Source organism: Eptatretus burgeri, chromosome 11 (assembly GCF_056783735.1).
Source record: "Eptatretus burgeri isolate ZD-2024b chromosome 11, Ebu_testis_v1, whole genome shotgun sequence".
In the NCBI taxonomy this organism is placed as follows: Eukaryota; Metazoa; Chordata; class Myxini; order Myxiniformes; family Myxinidae; genus Eptatretus; species Eptatretus burgeri.
The window spans coordinates 49,031,830-49,049,070 of NC_140971.1; the positions used below are offsets into that span (position 1 = coordinate 49,031,830).

Sequence of the window (17,241 nt, forward strand, 5' to 3'; positions counted from 1 at the left end):
TCCTCTTGGAAGTTGTAAAAAAAGATAGTTTCCACATTTTCAAGGTTTGCACGCCAGGTCTACCTGAAACTGCAACTGTTCAGCCCTAATGAAATAAGTTTACGTAAACTTACAGGTGCATCCGAGTTGAACTGATTCAAACACTTTGACATTGAAAAAAAAAAAAGACAAATCAATGACAGCGTAGATTTTTTTTAGAAGACAAGTGAAGCTGATGGAAGTTAGCACGTTGCTTTGTTTTACACACTCTACGGAGACAAATGATTGCTCGTGGCCAACACAGAGGACAGGTGTGATGAAGAGGTGTTTGTGTTACCGTGATGTGAATGTCCGCTCCGGGTCAGCACGACTCAGCAGCTGGGATCCCGCAAGGAGATCTCTGGGAAGTTCGCGGAGAAACTTCACTTATCGATGCCAACCAACGTGCAGTGCCAACCAATGGACGGGGACCAAGTGGTGTGACATAAGCTTTAGGGTGTGTGAGCCGATGAATGCATCCTCGTGCACTATAAAAGGCTCGAGACCAGAAGGACAGGTCCATCGATGCAAAAGTATGGATGTGGGTAAAATAAATTAAAAAAAAAAACACATTCGATACGTTGTCGAGGCTCGTGGAAGAGATGGAGAAGAAAGGTGGGGAACACAAATGAAATGGGAGAAACACCAACAGAAGAGTGGAAGTAAGAGTGGGATCGAAGGGGGAGGAGGAGAAGGACAAATGGGAGTGGAAACAAGATGCATTCAGGCTGAATGAAACACAGCAAGAAGAAGGGCAAACCGGGGAAGAAAAGCCAAAGGAACAAAACGACCGACAACTAACAAAGGAAAAGAGGTGACGAAGAATAAGAATAAGGAGGGGAGGGGGATGGCAAGATCATGGTTGTGGATGGGGAATGACCTGAGGTGGTGGTGAACACGGCTGTCTCGAGGCACTGGAGGTGGTTCCACAGGTGAGAGATAAGACGCACAAATGAGTGGAGATGGATGAGCAGCGAGCCTGGATCTTGGTAGTTTCACAAGAACAGGGTTATTGGGACACAATGAGTGCTTTACAGAGGTGGATACCTTGAGACGTGGTACGTCTCCGTTCCATCTAATGAAACCTACCCACGTGGGAAGATAGCAGTCAAAAACAGCTACTTGCACTTGCACACACACACACACACACACACACACACACACACACACACACACACACACACACACACACACACACACACACACACACACACACACACACACACACACACACACACACACACCTGTGGCTTGAGGAAGCTTCCTGTGCGAAGCAGTTGAAATGTCACCTGAGACCAAATATGCTCTTGCTTGTTACCTCTGCCACCAAAGGTGGACGGAGGTTGTGTTTTCACACCTGTCTGTGTGTTGGTGAGCAGGATATCTGAAAAACGTTGTGCATGGATTCGGACAAAATTTGGCAGACAGGTTTGGGTGTGTGACAAGGATAAAATTATTAGATTTCGGTAAAAACGGCTGCTTGAGAGAAAAGGTAATTCTGAAGGGTTATAAAGAGTAATTCTAAAGGGTTCTACAGGGTTATTGTAGAGGTTTCTAAAGGGATCTAATTGGTAATTATAGTGGGTTCTAAAGGGTAATTCTACAGGTTCTAAAGGGTAATTCTAGAAGGTTCTAAAGGGTAATTCTAAAAGGTTCTGAAGGGTTCTAAAGGATAATTCTAGAGGTTTATACAGCGTGATTCTAAAGGGTAATTTGACTCGGGTTCTTAAAGGTAATTTCAGAGGGTTCTAAAGGGTAATTTGAAAGGGTTCTCAAGGGTCATTCTGCAGGTTCTAAAGGATTATCCAATAGGATTATAATGGGTAATTCTGAAGGCTTTTATGAGGTAATTCCAAAGGGTTTTAAGGGTAATTTGAATGGGTTCTAAAGCGTAATTCTAGAGGGTTCTAAAGGATAATTTGAAATGGTTCTAAAGGGTAATTCTAAAGGTTCTAAAGTATTCTTCTAAAGGATTCTAATAGGTAATTTTAACCGGTTTTTATGGGTAATTGGGTTGTATGGGTTGTAAAAGGTAATTCTAAAAGTTTTGAAATGGTTCTAAAGGGTAATTCTAGAGGGTTCTAAAGGGTAATTCTGAAGGGTTCTAAATGGTAATTCTAGAGTGTTATAAAGCATAATTCATGAGGGATCCAAAGCATAATTTGAAAGGGTTCTAAAGGATAATTCTAGGGGATTATAAAGGGTAATTCTAAAAGGTTCTATAGGGTAATTCTAGAGGTTCTAAAGGATTATTCTAGAGGATTCTAATGGGTAATTCTCAAAGGCTCTAATGGTTGATTCTCAAAGGTTTTAAAGTGTAATACTAATGGATTCAAAAGTGTAAATTATAATGTGGAATAAAGTAATTCAAAAAGGTTCTAAAGGGAAAGTGTAAATCAATAGGGTTATAAAGGGTAATTCTATATGGTTCTATGGGGTTCTAAAGGGTTATTATAAATGGTTATAAAGGGTAGTTTTAAAGGGGTTTAAAGGGTAATTCTAATGCATTCTAAAGGGTAATTATAAAGCGTTCTAAAGGGCAATTGAAGAGGTTAATTCTAATGTTCTAATTATTCTAAAGTAATTATTTTAAAGGGTTCCAAATGGTAATTATGGAGGGAATTTCTAGATAGTTCTGAAGTGTAATTCTAAAGGTTCCAAAGGGATATTCTAGATGGTTCTAAAGGGTAATTCTAGAGAGTTCCAAAAGGTTCCAAAGGGTGATTATAAAAGGTTTTAAAGGGTAATTGTAGAAGGTTCTAAAGGGTAAATGTAACGATTAATTATAGAGGATTCAAAAGAATAATTGTAAAAGGTTCAAAAGAGTTCCAAAGGGTAATTCTAAAGGTTCTAAATGGAAATTCTAAAGCGTTCAAAAGGGTAGTTGTATTGGGTTATATAGGGCATTTGTAAAGGGCAATTGTAAAAGGTTTTAAATGGAAATTATCGAGGGTTCTAAAGGGTAAATATAATGGTTAATTAAGTGTTTTAAAGGGTTCTAAAAGGTAATTCTAAAGGGTTCTAAATGGTAATTCTAAAGTGTTCAAAAGGGTATTTCTAGAGGGTTATAAAGTGCAATTCCAAAAGGTTTTAAATGGAAATTCTAGAGGGTTATAAATAAAAGGGTAATTGTAAAGGTTAATTATTGAGGGTTCTAACCAGTAATTGTAAAAGGTTCTAAAGGGTTCTAAACACTAATTCTAAAGCATTCAAAAGCGTAATTCTCGAGGGTTATAAAGGGTAATTGTCAGGGGTAATTATAAAGAGTTCTAAAGGGTAATTCTGAAGGTTTCGGAAGGTTTACAAAGGGTAATTCTAGAGGGTTCTAAAGGGTATTGTAAAGGGTAATTATTGAGTGTTCTCAACGGTAATTCCAAAACGTTATAAATGGTAATTCTAAAGGGCTCTAAAGTGTTACTTTAAAGCTTAATTATTGGGTATACAAAAGGGTAATTGTAAAAGGTTCTAAAGGTGATTATAAGGGGTTCGAAACAGTAATTCTAAAACATTCAAAAGGGTAATTCTCGAGTGTTATAAAGGGTAATTGCAAGGTGTAATTATAAAAGGTTATAAATGGTAATTCTGGAGGTTTCTGAAGGTTTCCAAAGGGTAATTCTAGAGGGTAATAAAGGGTAATTCTAATGAGTTTGAAAGTGTAATTCTGAAGGGTTTTGAAGGGTAATTCTAGAGGGTTATAAATGGTATTTTGTAAAGGGTAATTGTAGAGGGTTCTAAATGGGAATTATGAAGGGTACCAAAGGGTTCCAAAAGGTAATTGTGAAGGATTCCAAAGGGTAATTGTAAAGAGTTCGAAAGTGTAATTCTTAAGGGATTTAATGAGTATTTTTTAAAGGGTAATTCTAAAGGGTTGTAAAGGGTAATTCTAATGTTCTACAGGATAGTTCTAAACTGTAATTCTGAGGGGTTATAAAGGGTAATTGTAAAAGATATTCTAAAGGGTTCGAAAGGGTAATTCAAGAGTTCTAAAGGGTGATTCTAAAAGGTTCTAAAGGGCAATTCCAAAGGGTTCTAATTAGCAATTCTCAAGCCTTCAAAAGTCCATTTATCAAGAGTTCTACAGGGTAATTCTCGATGGTTATAAAGAGTAATTGTAAAGGTTAATTAGTGAGGGTTCTAAAGGGTGATTCTAATGAGTTTGAAAGTGCAATTCTAAAGGGATTTAAGGGGTATTTCAAAAGGGTAATTCTGAAGGGTTCCAAAGGGCTCCAAAGGGTAATTGTAGAGGGTTCTAAAGGGTAATTCTAAGGAGTTTGAAAGTGTAATTCTAAACTGTTCCAATGGTATATTCAGGAGGGTTCTAAAGGGTAGTTCAAGAGGGTTCTAAAGGGTAATTCTAAAGAGTTTGAAAGTGTCATTTGGGCTGGAGCTGAAACTCTGAAACCTGCATGTGGTGGTCCTGCTTTTTTTGACAAATCTTATCAGAGCAACTCCGAAAGCTTTGTGGCGGTTAACTAACTAGGCAACCCAGGAAGTGCCAATGGCTTTGGGCAGAAGAGCGCCTGGGTAGGGTTGTGGAACTATTGATGGAGGAAATGCCATCAAAAGGTGGATGAGCTAGTATTAGCTAATGGCAACCACAAAACTAAACCCGTGGGGAAGAGGGTGGGAACGCTGTGTTGCAGAAGCCATGGAAGGCATGTTCCTTGTCCGGTGGATGACACTACAGTCCGATTCTTCCCAAACCACTTTTGTACCATTACAAGTTCAAAAAGTATGAAGAGAGTGTTTCGACATCACCGCTTGCGGCTACTTCTTGCTAACGTTTGAGGTCTCAAGACAAATATTGGAGTGCTTGCCCAAAGAGCCAAACAAAGTAAAACTGACATTATTGTTGCTACTGAATCACTGTTAAATTCTACAGTGACTGGCCCTAACGAGTCACTCAGTGGATACCAGCAGCCACATTTAAGATGAGATTGCTGTGATGGTGACAGACCCTAACGAGTCACTCAGTGGATACCAGCAGCCACATTTAAGATGAGATTGCTGTGATGGTGACAGACCCTAACGAGTCACTCAGTGGATACCAGCAGCCACATTTAAGATGAGATTGCTGGATGGATGGGGTGGAATTGCTGTTTGGTTTCGCAATATGCTACAGCTTCAAGGTCTTCAGAACCTGGAACCTCCTGACCCGGAAGTCATCTGGTGCACTGTGAAAACGCATTCTGGAAGCCTGCTGATTGGTGCTGTTTGTATATTGCCCTGGTTCCCTGCCTGGAACTGACAGCCATCTTATTGACTAGTTGTCTGACAATTTGGAATCTGTTGTCCAAACCACTGGTTCAGATTGTGTGATGATTCTCAGTGCTTTCAATGTTCATCACCAGGAGCGGTTAGGTAGCAAATCCCCAACTGACAGAGCTGGAATTGCATGCTCCAACTTTTGTCTGATGCATGGCTTGGACCAACTGGTGAAAGGGTCGACCCATGGAGATAATCTACTGGACTTGGTCATCATTGACTCTACTGCTTATTACACCACAAGCGTGAAAGCCAATATTGGAACTTCAGACCATAACTCAATGGAGATCATCTTCAAAACGCCACCAGTCTGGGATAAACCATATCAATGGCGATTATAGGATTACAAAAAAGCAAATTGGGAATCCCTCAGGCAGCATCTGTACAGTAGGGCATGGGATCAAGCCCTTAACATTGGAGATCCTGATGTAGCTTGCAACAACATTGAGACAATCATCAAGTTAGGCATGGAGAAATTCATTCCTCATCGAGAGGTCACTGTTCTCTTGTTATTCTCCTGACCGATATTGCCTGGTTTACTGAGGCTTACCAAGTGGCTGATAAAGCTGTCTGTCTGGCATACACCAACTGGAGCAAGAGCCCATGTGCTGTTACCCATGATGGTCTGAGAAGGGCAAGGCAGAACTATCAGAAAGTGGAGAAGGAGGCAAAAAGACATTTCCAGAGGTCAAAAGCTTAATTGACCTCTGAAGCAACCAAACCCCATGATTGGTGGTGAGCAGTGAAAAGGATACAAGGGAAAGGATGACATTCTAGTATTCCAACATTGCAGAAGGATAGTCAGACCTTTGCCACCTTCCAGGAGAAAGTGGACATCTTCTGCGATCATTTTGGATCAAAGTGTACAATTGGTTACGCTGAAAATGACCCTCCCAATCTTATAGCTTGCTCCAATATTTATTTGGACACTGTAATGTTCTGGCTTTGTGACATCAGACGGATCCTGCAGAAGCTATACATAAATAAGGCATCTGGACCTGACGGAATCGGAAATATAATTCTCAAGGATTGTGCATCAGTCATTGCCATACCTTTTGCCAAACTGTTTCGTTTCTGATTTAGTCATGGTTACTTCCCTTTCTCCTGGAAGATAGCCAATGTAGTGCCAGTGCATACGAATAACTCTTGCTCTGTTCCAGACAATTATAGGCCCATTGGTCTCCAAAGCTGCATCAGCAAGGTTATGGAGAGAGTCATCAACACCACACTGAGGAAACATCTCGTTGGAAATGACCTCAACAGTGACAATCAGTTTAGCTTCCGTCCTGGTCACTCAGCCTCCGATGTACTCACATATCTGAGTCATGAGTGGATGTCTTGCCTCAAGAGATGACAGGAGGGTACAATTGTAGGACTTGACATCAAAGCTGCTTTTGATAGCGTATGGCACAAGGGATTGCTGGTCAACATGGTTGCTAATGGAGTTGGAGGGTAGCTGTTACAGTGGTTATCCAGCTACTTGATGGACAGATGTATCCAGGTAGTGGTTCATGGCCAAATATCCAAACCAACTCCAATTAATGCATGAGTACCTCAAGGATCAATTTGTGGGCCCAGCTTGTTTCTAGTCTACATTAACGATCTGTGTGACAACCTGCATAACCCTGCCTACCTCTATGCTGATGATGGTAAAATATACTGCCTGCTGGATGAAGTGAATGCCACCATTTCTCTGAGAGAAGACCGACAGAAGATATACGAGTGGGGACAGAAATGGAATGTTCCGTTTGCTGCCGAGAAATGCAAGGTTATGTCTCTCAGCAGACGACTACCAAGTGAGTATCCTCCAGAGTTCTTCATGGGTGGCAAGCCCTTGCAGTATGTACACGAACTTGACATACTTGGAATCAGGTTCTCCCGGAGCTTGAGTTTCCAGTCTCACGTGAACTCCATTGCCGTTTGAGCTGGACAAAGAGTGAGTACCTTTCGCAGTATTGCTCCATACTTGGATCCACATGGCTGAGCCCAAGTGTACCAAGCCCATGTCTGGAGTACAATTAAATATGCTTCGCTCATATGGATGTCTGCAAGTGACACGTATCTTTAAAAGCTGGATGATGTGCAATGCCATGCTGTATGTAACACAAAGGCCTCTACACAGGAATTGAATATTGATCTCCTATCTCACAGGAGAACTGTAGCAGGTCTGGGTCTGATGTATAGACTGCACACAGAATAAAGTTCCAGCACTTCTGAAGACCATGCTACCTCAATCATGGATTCCATCAAGGTTCACCAGAACAAGTGCTTTTTTTTGGAAGCTATGCTGTGCAGTGTCTTACTGGCAAGATGGAGAGTGGTCACTGGTCACTTGTCAGTATGACCGCTCCTATATGCCCGCAATTTACCAGTGTGGAACAGTTTACCAGAGGCCGCTGTCGGTCACCCAACTAAAGCATTCAAAAGGGTAATTCTAAAAGGTTCCAAACTGTAATTCTGAAGGTTATAAAGGGAAATCGTAAAGAACAATTCCAAAGGGGTCAAAAGGGTAATTGAAGAGTTCTAAAGTGTAATCCTTGAGGGTTCTTCAGGGTAATTCTCGAGGGTTCTAAAGGGTAATTCTATAGGGTTCTAAAGGGTAATTTTAGAGGGTTATAAAGGATTTCTAGAGGGTTTTAAAGGGTAAATCTAAGGCGTTATAAAGGGTAATTCTAGAGGGTTATAAAGGATTTCTAGAGGGTTCAAAAGTATAAATCTAAAGGGTTCTAAAGGGTAATTTTAGAGGGTTATAAAGGATTTCTCAAAGGTTCTAAAGGGTAAATCTAAAGAGTGATAAAGGTTAATTCTAGAGGGTTATAAAGGATTTCTAGAGGGTTCTAAAGCGTAATTCTCGAGGGTTATAAAGGGTAATTCTGGAGGGTTCCAAACAGTAATTCCACAGGGTACCTTAGGGAAATTCGAGAGGGTTCTGGAGGGTAACTCTCATGGGTTCTAAAGTGTAATTCTAAAGAGTTATAATCGTTAATTCTAGAGAGTTATAAACTGTGATTCTAGAGGTTTATAAAGGGTACTTTGAAAGGGTAATTCTAGAGGCTTATAAAGGGTAATTCAAGAGTTCCAAAGGGCAATTTTAAAAGGTTCTAAATATAAATTCTAAAAATTTCCAAAGGGCAATTCTAAAAGGTAATTCTAAATTGTTCTCCTGTTGGTGGCCATGGTATAGAAATTGTGGGTGGAGTCAGGCAAACTGTCCGACGAGGTGGAAAATCGCTCACCCTGTAAACACACGAGGCAGAAAAACTAGCAGTTTTAGATAATCGCGTTTCGGCTGTACCGCGTCGTGAGATGGTTGTACAACCAAGCGGCCGATTTCCGACGTCGTGAATCTTTCATACTGACGTCGTGTGTCTGCTGGGAAGGACCTATATGGTGCTCTGCGAATTTCCACAGCCGTAACAATATGATACAAGTAATTATAAGTCAGGTGATGTGTTGTTTTCATCAAAGAATAAAAAGGTTGTTGGTAAGTTTAAAGATGAATTGGGTGGGAAGGTCATGAGTGAATTTATAGGATTGAGATCAAAGTCTTATGCTTTCACGTATATTGAAAATAATAACATTGAAAGGTGTATAAAGAAGTTAAAGGGAATAAAGAAAAATATAATCAAGGAAACAATAAACTTTAAACATTATAACAACTGTTTAACCTCAAGGAAGGAAGAGTACAGAAAAATGAATACAATAAGAAGTTATAAACATCAATTATATACAGAAGAGATAAATAAGAAAGCAATAGGAGCTTTTGATGATAAAAAGATATATTTTAGAGAATGGAATCAATAGTTTCCCTTGTGGTTATAAGTACAATTGTTAAAATATTGGGTTGGGAATTTCAACAGGCTACTGCCGTCTTTTTACTGATTTATAAATGATAGAACCAAGCAATATCCAAACCAAAGAGTGGAGATGTAATCAGCCTTGGTATTTAAATGGGAAACAAAAAGAATGTGAGAAATATCAAATTAGTCTTATTGAAGAAATAACCGGGGTAAAAGTAGATAAAACAAATAAGCGGATAAATTTAATTACAAATAAGTTGGAGGATGTAAAGAAAAAAAATTAATATCCTTGAATGGACTGAAAACTTTGACGGTTATCAATTGAACAATGGAAAAACAATTTACTACAATCTCAAAATGATATGCTGCTCAGGAGGTGGTCAAATAAGAGCATTAAGAGAAGTTTATCATTTCATTTCTGCACAACAAAGACACTTAAACCAAGAACCAAGTTCCAAGTTATTCTTTGTGAATATACTCGAAGGAAATGAATGTTGTAAGAAAATTAAGTTATTCCCTGAAGTAGAACATGGGCAAATATTCGTTGGTTCACTCTTTGAGTGGAATGAAAATATGAAAGAGAAGAAGTGCTTTAATCGGTAAGTCTCAATCTTTCATCGTCTCAATTTTCCATTTGCTTGTATGGGAGGGGAAGGAAATGAGTCTCAATTTTACATTTGCTTGTATGGGAGGGAAGGGGATAGGTGGGGAGAAAATCAGTCTCCTATTTTGAGCTTATGGGGCTTGAGTCAGAAAGTTTTTCCCTTTTCCCCCATTCATTTGAATGGGTGTCCCAGAAACCCCATTTATCATCGACTTGCCCCCAGCTCATCAAAAGCAGCCCCCAAAAAGGCACGAGATCCAACGTAGGAGGTCCCAAATGAAACTGACCTAGACTGAAGTATCGGTGCCCCTGAATATGGTGTGGCTGTCACCAGACATTTTTTCCGGTGGCAACACCCTGTCAGACACCCAAACATCGTGCCAAAAAAGGGCTCTCATTCCAAAGTATGAAGTCCCAGATGAAACAAGCTTATAATGAAGCATTGAGGTCCTCTGAATATGGTATAGCCATTGACAGACATTTTGGGGGGGGGGGGTGGTTGAGGTGATCTGCCATAACCATGGCAGATGCTCTTAAAGGAGCCCCTGATGACCACTCCCAACCGGGGCTCTCGATCTAACACCGGAGGTCCCAGATGAAACCGGCTCAGACTGAAGCATTTAAGTTGTCTAAATATGGTATGACCATTGACAGACATTTTGGGGGTGGCATCACCACGGCAGATGCTCCCAAATAGAAGTGAGTTACACCGAGATTTGTCCGAGATCAGACTTTTGGCAAATGACCAGTCTCCATTAAGAGGAGCGTTTTTCTGAGCCCGATCCTCCATCCATACATTTAAAAGTTTTTCCTTCCATTATCTCTAAAACAGCGTTATGCCTGCTAACAAATTACACTCTCGCATTTAAAGTTGCAGCATCACTTACACTCACCTGTATTTTGTCATCATTTTCTTTAATGTATGATACCATGGGCTGAAGCCTGTTTTGTTGTGTAGTTTTCAAAATCCAGTCTCTCTCTCGGAAGTACCGACAAATATGCTCGATATGTTCAGCATGTGTAAATGAAACATAAATCAAATGTTCCCAAGTCTGAAAATTGAGTTCAATTTGTAATGGTCAAAAACAAAGAGAAGTAAATATTGGCTTCTAAGGAGTTTATTTTACCGGCTACAGATAAAGACTTTGGTGTGAATATTGAGTACTTTGAAAATGGTGTTTTACTGTGGTCATGTGAGGTTAGGATACACTATTTATGACAGTTTCATTGTAATCTTTTGTTTCTTTGACATCTGTTGCTGGGAAGAATCATGTCAAAGAAACTATTCATTTTATACAAATTCAAAATAGTTGGCAAGATTTTATTTATAACCACATCATGTAAGTTGCTCTTAAAATCAGTTATGTCGGTAGGGGCAGAGACATGGAGGCAATGCTGTATCCTCTCCCACATCCCCCCACCCCCTCGCCCCCCCCATAAATATATATATACAACCTCCAACTATCTCTCCCCTCCCTCAACTTCTAACTCTCTCATGCAGGCGTTGATGACTCCTCAACCCCACTAACCTCCAACTATCTCCTCTCTCCCAACTTCCAACTCTCTCATTTTATGCAGGCGTTGATGGTTTTGTGCAGGCTTTGACGACACCCTCCAACCCCAACTTTCTCCCCCGCCCCCAAGCGGATTAGTTACGACTTGTTAGCAGTTATCAGCACACTGCTTCTCATTGAGTTATGAATAATACACCGCTTAAATCTAGTAACTTTGCAGTCACGACAAAGGGATTGCAGTGTTATGATTATTAACGTTATACGTTATTATTATTACTAGCAGAGTACCCGCCCTATGGTCGATTTTGTTCCAAACATGCAACACGTTCTTCTGATGCATACCTTGATTTGGATCGTGGAAAGGCAACTGACGGGTCTGTGGAGGCAAAATAATAATAACTTGGAACACTGAACTGTAAATGGTGGAGATTTGTAATACCAGGGAAAACCTGGAGGTGTCGCTACATGATACATTTACATGGAGAATTTGTGTTTGGGTGTTCGGGGTCCTCAAAGTCTTTGTGTCCTCTGGGTCTTTTGGGTCCTTGGGTCATCAGGATCTTTGGAGTCTTTTGCATCTTTGAGGTATTTTGAGTCTTCTGGGTCTTTAAGAATTTTCTGCATCTTTGGGGTATATTTAGGTATTTTAGGTGTTTTGGGTCTTTGTGATCTTTAAGGGTCTTTGGGGAATTTTGGGTGTTCAGGGTATTTTTGGTTTTTGGGGTCTTTTTGGGTGTTGAGGGTCTTTTGGATCCTCTGGGTCCTTTGGGTAATTTAGTTCTTCGGGGTCCTCGGGGTCTTTTCGGTCTCTGGGATCTTTTGGGTATTTTTGGTTCAATGGGGTCTTTGCTTATTTAACGGTCTTTTAGTTCTTCAGGGTCTTTGGGATCTTCAGTGTCTTTTGTCTTCAAGGTCTTTCGAGTCTTCGGGGTCTTTTCAATCTTTGAGAATTTTTGGGTCATTGGTAGGTATTTAAGGGTGGGTATTGGTGGGTATTTTGGGTATTAAAGGGTCTTTGAGTCTTCAAGCTCTTTGGGGAATTTTTGGGTTATCAGGTCTTTTGAGTCTTCAAGGGTATTTCAGGGTCTTCATGGACATATCGATTTTCAGGCTCTTTTGGGTCTTTTGTGTCTTTAAGGGTCTTTTCAGTCATTTGGGTCTTTTATATCCTTGGGGTAATTTAGGTCCTCAGGGTCATTTGGGCATTTCAGGTTCTTTGAGCACATTAGATTAAGTATTTCAGGTTACAATTATGGGTGACGTCAGGTCAGCTGTTCAACCCATGGGTGAAGAACAGATATACATACTGTACATATATACATACATAATCACAAACACTTGCTCCAATATATATATATATATATATAACTATATATATATATATATATATATATATATATATATATATATATATATATATATATATATATATATATATACATATATATACACACACACACACACACACACACACACACACACACACACACACACACACACACACACACACACACACACACACACACACACACATATACAGTGGGGAGAACAAGTATTGATACACTGCCGATTTTGCAGGTTTTCCCACTTACAAAGCACGTAGAGGTCAGTAATTTTTATCATAGGTACACTTCCACTGTGAAAGACGGAATCTAAAACAAAAATCCTGAAAATCACATTGTATGATTTTTAAATAATTAATTTGCATTTTATTGCATGAAATAAGTATTTGATACATCAGAAAAAAAGAACTTAATATTTGGTACAGAAACCTTTGTTTGCATTTACAGAGATCAGACGTTTCCTGTAGTTCTTTACCAGGCTTGCACAGACTGCAGCAGGGATTTTGGCCCACTCCTCCATACAGATCTTCTCCAGATCCTTCAGGTTTCGGGGCTGTCGCTGGGCAACATAGACTTTCAGCTCCCTCCAAAGATTTTCTATTGGGTTCAGGTCTGGTGACTGGCTAGGCCACTCCAGGACCTTGAGATGCTTCTTACGGAGCCACTCCTTAGTTTCCCTGGCTGTGTGTTTCAGGTCGTTGCCATGCTGGAAGACCCAGCCACGCCCCATCTTCAATGCTCTTGTTGAGGGAAGGAGGTTGTTGGCCAAGATCTCGCGATACATGGCCCCATCCATCCTCCCCTCAATACGGTCCGGTCGTCCTGTCCCCTTTGCAGAAAAGCATCCCCAAAGAATGATGTTTCCACCTCCATGCTTCACGGTTGGGATGGTGTTCTTGGGGTTGTACTCATCCTTCTTCTTCCTCCAAACACGGCGAGTGAAGTTTAAACCAAAAAAGCTCTATTTTGGTATCATCAGACCACATGACCTTTTCCCATTCCTCCTCTGGATCATCCAGATGGTCATTGGCAAACTTCAGACGGGCCTGGACATGCACTGGCTTGAGCAGAGGGACCTTGCGTGCGCTGCAGGATTTTAATCCATGACGGTGTAATGTGTTACTAATGGTTTTCTTTGATACTGTGGTCCCAGCTCTCTTCAGGTCATTGACCAGGTCCTGCCGTGTAGTTCTGGGCTGATCCCTCACCTTTCTCATGATCATTGAGGCTTCACGAGGTGAGATCTTGCATGGAGCCCCAGACCGAGGGAGATTGACTGTGATCTTGAACTTCTTCCATTTTCTAATAATTGCGCCAACAGTTGTTGCCTTCTCTCCAAGCTGCTTGCCTATTGTCCTGAAGCCCATCCCAGCCTTGTGCAAGTCTACAATTTTGTCCCTGATGTCCTTAGACATCTGTCTGGTCTTGCCCATTGTGGAGAGGTTGGAGTCTGATTGATTGAGTGTGGACAGCTGTCTTTTATGCAGATAACGAGTTCAAACAGGTGCAGTTAATACAGGTAATGAGTGAAGAATGGGAGGGCTTCTTAAAGACAAAACTAACAGGTCTGTGAGCCAGAATTCTTACTGGTTGGTAGGTGATCAAATACTTATTTCATCCAATAAAATGCAAATTAATTATTTAAAAATCATACAATGTGATTTTCAGGATTTTTATTTTAGATTCCGTCTTTCACAGTTGAAGTGTACCTATGAAAAAATTACAGACCTCTACGTGCTTTTGAAGTGGGAAAACCTGCAAAATTGGCAGTGTATCAAATACCTGTTCTCCCCACTGTATATATATATATATATATATATATATATATATATATATATATATATATATATATATATATATATATATATATATATATATATATATATATATATATATATATATATATATATATATATATATATATATATATATATATATATATATATATACTTTGCGCGGTTGTTCCAGGCTGATCCACCAGCTGTCGAGTTGGACCTCAGGGGCGTTCCAATCCCTGTTGCTGACCCTCCAATCGACTGTGGTCCACCTTCGCTTGTGGTAACACAGGCTGCGGTGAACTGGTTGAAATGGGGGTAAAGCTCCAGGGATTTGTGGCATCCATGCTGAACTTCTCAAGGCTGGTGGAAATGCTGCACTCGTGTCGTTGCATGCAGTTCTGTGCTCTGCCTGGAACACAGGCATCATCCCAACTGACTGGAAGAGGGGCCTTGTTATCTCTCTCTGGAAAGGGAAGGGTGATCGCCAAGACTACAACAACTACCGAGGGGTGACGCTGCTCTCAATGCCAGGCAAGGTCTTTGCTCGGATAATTATTGATTGGGTTCGCTAGCATCTGCTTGAGCACCAGTGTCCAGAGCAGTCAGGTTTTACACCAAAGAGGTCAATGATTGACTGTATCCTTACTCTTCGGGTCCTCACCGAACGCAGACGAGAGTTTCGGCAGGGGCTGTTTGCAGCCTATGCTGATCTCTGGGAAGCGTTCGATTCAGTGAATCGGGATGCCCTCTGGAGGATTCTTGGTCTTCGTGGGGTGCCACCAAAACTGATCGACCTGATGTCTGAACTCTACTCTGGTACTGAGAGTGCTGTGATATGTGGTGGTACCATCTCTGTCTTATTTCCAGTTGTTACTGGAGTTCTTCAGGGGTGTGTGCTGGCCCCCACACTTTTCAGCACTTGTATGGACTGGATTCTAGGGAGGATGTCGGAGAGATCAAGCCACGGTGCATCGTTTGGGAATGTCAAGATCTCTGACCTTGATTTTGCAGATGCTGCAGTCATCTTTGCGGAGACTTTAGATATTCTTTTGGGGGCCCTCGAGGTGCTAAATGAGGAGTCGGAGCCGCTTTGATTATGGGTTTCCTGGGTCAAAACTTATATCCAGGCTTTCAATGAAATATTGGATGCCGCTGTCCTGTCTGTGCCTGTTTGTGGTGAGGATGTTGAGGTCGTGGAGAGATTCACTTACCTTGGCAGTGATATTCATGTCTCTGCTGGCTGTGAGTCAGAGGTCAATACACATCTGGGTCGGGCCTGGGGAGTCATGGATTCACTGGATAATCGGGTGTGGCGCTGCCGGTACCTGTGCGGGAGGACGAAAATCCGAGTCTTCAGGTCTTTGGTGCTTCCAGTCTTGCTCTCTGGATACGAGCCTTGGACTCTGACCAAGGATCTGAGATGGAGACTTAATTCCTTTGGTATCAGGTCTCTTCGGATAATCCTTGGCTATCGCTGGTCGGACTTTGTGTCCAACGAGTGGTTGCTGAGAGAGACTCAAATGAGATTTGTTATCTGCATAGTCTGTGAGCGTTAGCTGCGGCTGTATGGATATGTGGCTCGTTTTCCTGACGCTGATCCTGCTCACCAGATTCTCTCAGCGAGGGAGTCTCGTGAGTGGAGGAGGCCAATGGGCTGACCACGTGCCTCGTGGTTGCAGCAGGTTGATCGGCATCTCAAGGAGATGGGGATGGGCCAGGCATCTGCCTGGGGGATGGCCAGAGTACCAGTGTACCGGCCCCTGGAGTACCGGCGGAAAGTGGACGCAGCGATGCACTGCTCTGGCGAATGCTGCCATACCTGACCTGACCTGATAGTCTTCAACCTCCTCCCGTCCCTCTTTGAACCTCTTGTGCCATTCAAATGCACGTGCACCTGACATCGTTTCTTCCCCGTAGACTTGCTGCAACATTGCGAAGGATTCAGAAGGTGTTTTGCCAAGCTTGGCAAGAAACTTCAGATTGGTTCTCTGCTCACGACTCATAGCGTGACGACTCAGACTGGACAACGTGTAAAGCACGACCTGTAAAAAAAAAAAAAAAAAAAAATCACAATGAGCGCAGTCAACCATCACCAATCATATATATTGCTGGAATATTGTGAAAGACTGTGACACAACCTGTTCATTCAAGTTGTGTAAGTGGAACACACAGCAGGATCAGTCCCGTTACTTTTTAGACAGACCTCGTTTGCCCAAGGTTACCAACAAAAGTGGTATTTCTAAAATCCTTAATTTTCCTCCGAATGACTTGAAATTTGAAGAGGATTTACATATCTGGTCACTGAATTCAACCAGACTATTTTGGAGGTCAGCATTGGCCAAAGGTCAAGAACTGGAGTGGTATTTCTAAAATCCTCAATTTTCATCTGATTGAGTTGAAATTTGAAGACAATTTACATATCAGGTCACTGAATTCAACCACCAATTGTTTTTGAAATCAAATTTGTTTGATGTATTTTGCAAGTATAGTGCTCTGCATGACGTCTTCTTCTTGTTTGTCTGTCCATCTGTTTGTTTGCTTGTCTGCACAGAACTTTTGTGTTTTTCTCCACAACCACTTGTCAGATTGAGACAAAGTTTTCACAATAGGTGCAACCACCATGTACGTCTGTACAGACACACACACACACACACACCTTACAAACCATCCCTGGGACTATTACTATAAACGAACTGCATTTGAATGGGGCTTGGTGATGATTCTCAAAAGAGCCCTTGGAACAAAACTTTGAGATGAAGAAAACTTTACATTTTGATCCATGAACCATGATCTCTTACTGAATTACTGAAATTGAGGTGGATACTTCAAGACATAGGAAGAGTCCCTTCCATCTTCTGAAACCCGCATATGAAGATGACAACCATTGATACACATGCACATTGCTTTATCACAATGTTT

The 17,241-nt window shown here is 41.2% G+C and overlaps 1 protein-coding gene and 1 long non-coding RNA gene across 2 annotated transcripts in view; one reads left to right on the forward strand and one right to left on the reverse strand.

Moving 5' to 3' along the window:
• Window positions 1-541, reverse strand: part of LOC147017029 (membrane progestin receptor gamma-B-like) — a 47,558-nt gene extending 47,017 nt beyond the window's left edge. Inside the window, exons 1-2 of the mRNA XM_085847958.1 lie at window positions 451-541; window positions 317-349 (exon numbers count right to left, since the gene is read on the reverse strand). Of these exons, the coding sequence (XP_085704084.1) occupies window positions 317-349; window positions 451-541 (124 nt within the window). The remainder of the gene's footprint in view (window positions 1-316; window positions 350-450) is intronic.
• Window positions 542-556: 15 nt separating this feature from the next.
• LOC147017030 (uncharacterized) overlaps window positions 557-17,241 on the forward strand; it is a 41,652-nt gene continuing 24,967 nt past the window's right edge. The window contains exon 1 of the long non-coding RNA XR_015049308.1: window positions 557-950. This is a non-coding gene — a long non-coding RNA (uncharacterized LOC147017030). The remainder of the gene's footprint in view (window positions 951-17,241) is intronic.